The sequence below is a fragment of the Rhincodon typus genome, chromosome 16 (genome assembly GCF_021869965.1).
Source record: "Rhincodon typus isolate 14 chromosome 16, sRhiTyp1.1, whole genome shotgun sequence".
Lineage (NCBI taxonomy): Eukaryota > Metazoa > Chordata > Chondrichthyes > Orectolobiformes > Rhincodontidae > Rhincodon > Rhincodon typus.
The window spans coordinates 1,499,122-1,505,686 of NC_063347.1; the positions used below are offsets into that span (position 1 = coordinate 1,499,122).

General features: G+C 42.9%; 1 protein-coding gene across 1 annotated transcript in view; it reads right to left on the reverse strand.

The window, feature by feature from the left end:
* Positions 1 to 6,565, reverse strand: part of lamb2 (laminin, beta 2 (laminin S)) — a 141,876-nt gene that overhangs the window by 70,538 nt on the left and 64,773 nt on the right. The window contains exons 9-10 of the mRNA XM_048606656.1: positions 6,341 to 6,420; positions 179 to 314 (exon numbers count right to left, since the gene is read on the reverse strand). Of these exons, the coding sequence (XP_048462613.1) occupies positions 179 to 314; positions 6,341 to 6,420 (216 nt within the window). The remainder of the gene's footprint in view (positions 1 to 178; positions 315 to 6,340; positions 6,421 to 6,565) is intronic.

Genomic DNA, 6,565 nt, shown 5'->3' on the forward strand with positions numbered 1-6,565 from the left:
CCGCGTACACGGGACACACTCAGCACACGCTCCCGCGTACACGGGACGCACTCAGCAGACATTTCCTGTACACAAACACACAGCACACTCTCCCCTGTACACAGACAGATTCTATACACGCTGCCACGTACATGGGACATGCTGTCTACACGTTTCTCAGTACACGGGACATACTTACCATGCTGAGCTGGGCCAACTCTGCCTCGTATGTATAGTGATCGAGAGCCATGAAGAAATACCCTGACTCCACATTAGTACACTGCCTGCCGACAATGTGATTCCGACAACGACACTGGCCAGTTTCCGTCGAGCAGCTGGGTATTAGCAGAAAAGAAGTGAATTGTGTAAACACAAAGGTCAATTGTCTACTGAAGAGAGGCACAAAGCTCACCGCACTAACGATAGATCGTACCAACAGCAGGATAGGACTTGCGTAGGGGCGCTGGGTGATATATGAATTAGGAGGAGGAGGAGATCATTATGCCCTTTGAGACCAGCTTCACCATCTAATAAGATCATGGCTAATATGGCCATGGCCTCAACCCTACTTTTCTGTTTGCCTCCGTACCCTTTACCTCCTGCGTCAATCAAAAGTCTGTCAATCTCAGCCTTAAAAATACTCAATGATATTCAATGAACACGTGTTTTGCATCAGTTTTGACAGATGTTAAGCTAATGGACCTGTAGTTTCCTACTTTCTGCCTCCCTCCCTTTTTGAATAAAGAAGTTACACTTTCTAGTTTCCATTCTAATGGCACCCTCCTCAAATCATAGGGATTAACAACAGTTACCTTACTAACTATTTCTTTTAAGACCTCGAGCTCTTAATGTTGGGGGAGCCCAGCACATCAGTACAAAGCAAATGGTTGAAGCATTAGCAACAATCTTCAGCCAGAAGTGTCAAATGGATTATTCATCTCAGCCTAGTCCAGAGATCCCCAGCATCACAGCTGCCAGTCTTCAATCAATTTGATTCACTCCACGTGATATCAAGAAACGGTTGGAGACATTGGATACTGCAAAGGCTACGGGCCCTGACAACATTCCTGCAATGGTACTGAAGACTTGTGCTCCAGAACTTGCCGCTCCCCTAGCCAAGCTGTTCCAGTACAGTTACATCACTGGCACCTGCCCAACAATGTGGAAAATTGCCCAAGTATGTCCTGTACACAAAAAGCAGGATAAATCCAACCCGTCCAATTACTGCCCCATCAGTCTGTTCTCGATCATCAGTAAAGTGATGGAAGGTGTCAGTAACAGCGCTATCAAGCAGCACCTGCTCAGCAGTAACCTGCTCAGTGACGCCCAGTTTGGGTTCTGCCAGGGCCACTCAGCTCCTGACCTCATTACAGCCTTGGTTCAAACGTGGACAAAAGAGCTGAATTCCAGAGGTGAGGTGAGAATGACAGCCCTTGATATTAAGGCTGCATTCAACCAACTGTTCTCCTATAAATGGAGTCATACTTAACAAAATAGAAGATGGCTGTGGTTATTGGAGGTCAGTCATGTCAGCTCCAGGACATCCCTGGAGAAATTCCTTAGGGTAGTGTCCTCAATCCAACCATCTTTAGCTGCTTCAGATTGCAAAATGTTCAGCACCATTTGTGACTTCTTAGATACTGAAGCAGACCATGTTCAAATGCGACGAGATCTGGACAATATCCAGGCTTGGGCTGACAAGTGACATTCGCGCCACACAAATGCCAGGCTATGACCATCACCACTAAGAGACAATCTAACCCCCACCCCTTGACATTCAATGGTGTTTCCATCATAGAATCCCCCACTATCAACATCCTGGGAGTTACCACTGACCAGAAACTCAACTGGACTCACTACATAAACACAGTGGCTACAAGAGCAGGTCAGAGGCTGGGAATACTGCGGCAAGTAACTCCCCTCCTGACTCCCCAAAGCCTGTCCACCATCTACAAGGCACAAGTCAGGAGTGTGATGGAATACTCCCCACTTTCCTGGATGGGGGCAGCCCCAACAACACTCAAGAAGCTTGACACCATCCAGGACAAAGCAGCCGCTTGATTGGTACCACATTCCACAAACATCCCACTCCCTCCACCACCGACGCTCAGTAGCAGCAGTGTGTACTATCTACAAGTTTTTATTTATTATTCATTCATAGGGTGAGGGTGCCGCTGGCTAGGGCAGCATGTATTACCCATTCCCTAATTTCCTAGAGGGCAGTTAAGAGTCAACCACATTGCTGAGCTTTTGGAGTCACACGTCGACCAGACCAGGTAAGGACGGCAGTTTATTTCCCTAAAGGACGTTAGTGAACATGATGGGTTTTTTCGACAATTGACAATAGATTCACAGGCATCATTAGACTCTTAATTCCAGATATTTATTGAATTCAAATTCCACCATCTGCCGTGGAAGGATTCGAACCGGATCCACAGAATTTTACCTGCGTCTCTGGATTAACAGTCCAGCAATAATATCACTAGGCCATTGCCTCCACTATGCACTGCAGAAATTCGCCAAGGCTCCTTAACAGCACCGTCCAAATCTACAACCACGACCATCTAGAAGGATAAGGGCAGCAGATACATGGGAACACCACCCCCTGCAAGTTTCCCTCCAAGTAAACCACTATCCTGACTTGGAAATATATCACCGTTCCTTCACTGCTGCTGAGTCCAAATCCTGGAATTCCCTCCCTAAGGGCATTGTGGGTCTACCTACAGCACATGGACTGCAGCGGTTCAAGAAGGCAGCTCACCCCCACCTTCTCAAGGGGCAACTAGGAACGGGCAATAAATACTGGCCCAGCCAGCAATGTTGACTTGCCTCCCTTCTACCTTCCTATTTTCTGTGGTTCTCAGGTTTGTGGGAGTGGTAGAAAATGTGTCTGAATCTGTAGAGTAGTTTGTAATTGTCAGTCATCTCAACTGCCTGTCTTCTTGTTGCAGCTTTCTGGTTTTCTATGTGCAAGTTCTTTCTAATGGCGCGAGTGAGTTTTTAAATACTTCCAAGAGAATTATTTCTTAAGGGTCTCACACGTAGTCTCCATGTTTAATGTCCATATCCAGTGGTCAACATTATTTTGATTTACCCTCTCAAGCACTTTCTAGGTCTGCCCAGGCTGCTTCGGGATGAACTTGAGTGCACTGAGAATAACCGTTTTTGCCATCTCATAATCTCGCGAAGCCTGCTCAATATACAAGGCATAAACCTCGTGAGCTGTCTGTCAGCCTGTGTTGCACAAGCGAAGTCCAGTTCTTGTTTCTTTTTGACTACTTAATCTGCTTAGCTACCTTTTCGAAAGAAATGATAAGTGTTTCAGCATTCCTTTCGCCTGAGGCTACAATCAGATTGGCCACGATCTTATGAATTGATGGAACAAGCTTAACTGGCTGAATTGCTCCTGATTTGTACGCTCGTGTATTCATATAGTCATCAAATTTTGGAAGAGCTAGAACAAAATTAAACATCTCTCTATTATGTCTTGGGTTGGACTCAGACATTTCCCTGGCAACATGTTTCTCGGTGCCAAACGCTTCCTTTCAGTGTCAGCCCTTTAAGCTGGTATTCTCTCCCTCCTTGTGCCTTGTCCTTACTTTATATTCTTGCTGGAACTTCTTAAATCCTGTTTCCATTTCCTTTTCCTTCTCCCTCCTCTAATATACTCTTGCCTTCTCTTCCATGTCCAAGCATTTTAATTTCTAATTCTCTTTTCCTGTTCAAGTTGCTTCATCTCAACTGGATCCTGACCAACTCAACTGAATTACATTTGGTTGACTTTGTCATTCTTTCAATGTAAATGTTCTACATCAATCATACCTGCTTTCCTAGCTCATGCTTCAAATTCCAGCATCACTCTTCAGACAATTCCATTAGCCTAGCTTTGGTCATTTTATCCAAGTCACTCAGGGATAAATCTTCCATCTCTAGAAAATTCATGGTAATTTCCCAAGTCTTTTTCATTTCACAATGCACAATGCATCTTTTTCCAATTGTTATTACCTACTTTTCAATAAAATGTGCTTAGTATCCCATGTGTCCCCACTTCTGTGATGAACGAGATGGAACAAGTGCACTGTTTTTCTCCAGTCCTACTACTCCACAGCACAAACTGAAACCTTTTACCCATTCATGATATAGCTAATTGTATGTTTTTTCTACATTAGGCTTAAAATTTAAAAGATCCCTACACCACATTTCTTAAATAAACACAAAAACATTATTGATCTATAACAAAGCTTATGCAATGAAGCTGCAAAACTGACACACTTTGTTTGTAATATGAAAATAGAAATGTTTATCCTTCTAAATAACCCGAAACATGAATACAGAAAAACAGACTCATACATACTGAATATGGGAAAAAACGGGTTTTTCTCTGCAGGGATACATTTTGGGAAAAAAGTACTATTGGCCAATTAGCCTTGGTTTTTGAAGACAAAAAGGATAAAGTTTGAGATGTTCAGATAGCTGCCGATGTTCTGTCATGTGTAGACAAATGTCACCAAATATAGACAGTTGTCTTTGGGATCTTAGCAGATGCATCTTGCTGAAGAAACTCAGTTTTCAGAACAAAAACAGAAGTTGCTGGAAAAGCTCAACAGGCCTGGCAGTATCTGTGAAGAAAAAATCACAGTTAATGTTTCTTCACAGATGCTGCCAGAGCTGCTGAGCTTTTCTGGCAACTTCTGTTTTTGTTCTTGATTTACAGCATCCGCAGTTCTTTCAGTTTTTACTCAGTTTCCAGAAGTTTCCAGTCTCTCTTCAAGGAGACAATCGGGTTTCACGCTGGATTTATCATGAAGGTGCTTTAGAAACAAGAGACATGAGCTGAGGAGTTTGATCTGTGGCAGGATTTCCTTCAAGTGAAAATGCAAACAACTTCCAAGTTTCCAATACATTGTTTAAACAGAAAGCTCAGACATAAAAACACAGTCAGGTGTTTCCTCTAGAGTCAGTTCAAGGAATCAGTGAGCACCTAGAACCATGGGGTTTTCAAGAAATGCCTTGTTAAAATAAAAATCGAATGTATGTTCTTTTTATAAAGGTCAATGAAAAATCTATGATCCTTCAAGTACAATCCTTCTAATTCAACCCTTTAGTAATTGTTAAATATGAAGCCATTATAGCAGGTATACAAAATGGAAAATATATTCTTTTGAATAAAGGTGAGACTGAGAAATGTTGGTGTACAGAAGGATCTGGGTGTCCTTACACAGGAAACTCAGAATGTTAACATGCAGCTCAGTTCTGAGGAAGGGTCACTGGACCCGAAACGTTAACTCTGTTTTCTCCTTCACAGATGCTGCCAGACCTGCTGAGCTTTTCCAGCAACTTCTGTTTTTGTTCCATGTTAACATGCAGGTATGGCAACGAATTAGAAAGGCAAGTGGTATGTTTGCTTTGGTGAGGCCACAGCTGGACTGTGTAGTGTTTCGATCTCTTTACTGAGGAAGAAAGTGCTGCCTGGAAAAATATGTAATAAAAGTTTACCAGACTGATTCCTTAGATTATGAGGGTCGCCCTCTGAGGAAACATTGAGGAGATTGGTCCAATATTCCAAGGAATTTGGAACAATGAGAGGTGATCTTACTGAAATGTATAAAATTCTGGGAGGTTTTCACAGGGTGGATGCCGAGACAGGCTCTTATCCCATGGGCTGGAGAGTCTAGATCCTAGCCTGAGGATGAGGAATTGACCATTTAGGATTAAGATAATGAGAAATGTAATCACCGAGGGGGTTGTGGATATTTGGAATCTTCTACCGCAGAGGGCCGTGCAGACTAAGATGACAAATATATTCAGGAATGAATAGGATCAAAGTGAATCAGGAAATTAAGGATAAGGCAGGAAACTGGAGTTGAGGTAACAGGTTAGCACTAAATGCTGCATTAGGCTGGAAGAATCAAAAGGCTTCCTGTTGCTCATACTTCTTGTGTTTTTGTATATGTAACCCATTCTGTATCTGCTCTCAGAGAGTTCGATTTGGTCTGCTGCACTTAGGAACTTGTTCCATTCCCAGCAACATAATCACGCAGTTGTTTCTGCAAATAAAAAATACACTGAACCTACTGATGCAGCAGAAAACAGAACAGGAATGTCTCAGTTCTGAAAAAGGGTCACTGGATGATGACACTGGAAACATTAATTTTGATTTCTTTCCACAGGTACTGCCAGACCTGCTGAGACTTTCTAGCAATTTCTGTTTATGTTTCAGAAACAATTTCAACTGTCCAAATTCCTTCCCTCACCTCCTTGTGGAAGTATAATTCTCTCCTCAATTCCAGTCTCACCCTGAGTCCAAAAGTAAACCACAGTTTGTTCAGGAATCTCAAATTTGAATGAATTGTCCACTTACAGGTTGTCATATGCACCTCCCACATCACAGTCACAGGCTCGACAGCCATTGAGGTCATGGCTCAGTGCCCAGTGTTCACTCTGTACAAGATCAGAACATCATCCTGACATCATCCAACTGATACAAGTACAAAAAACTTCATTTTACACAGAGGTAGACACGCACTCAATCATGTTCACACACTCACACAGAGATAGATACACACAGTCATGTTCACTCACACTC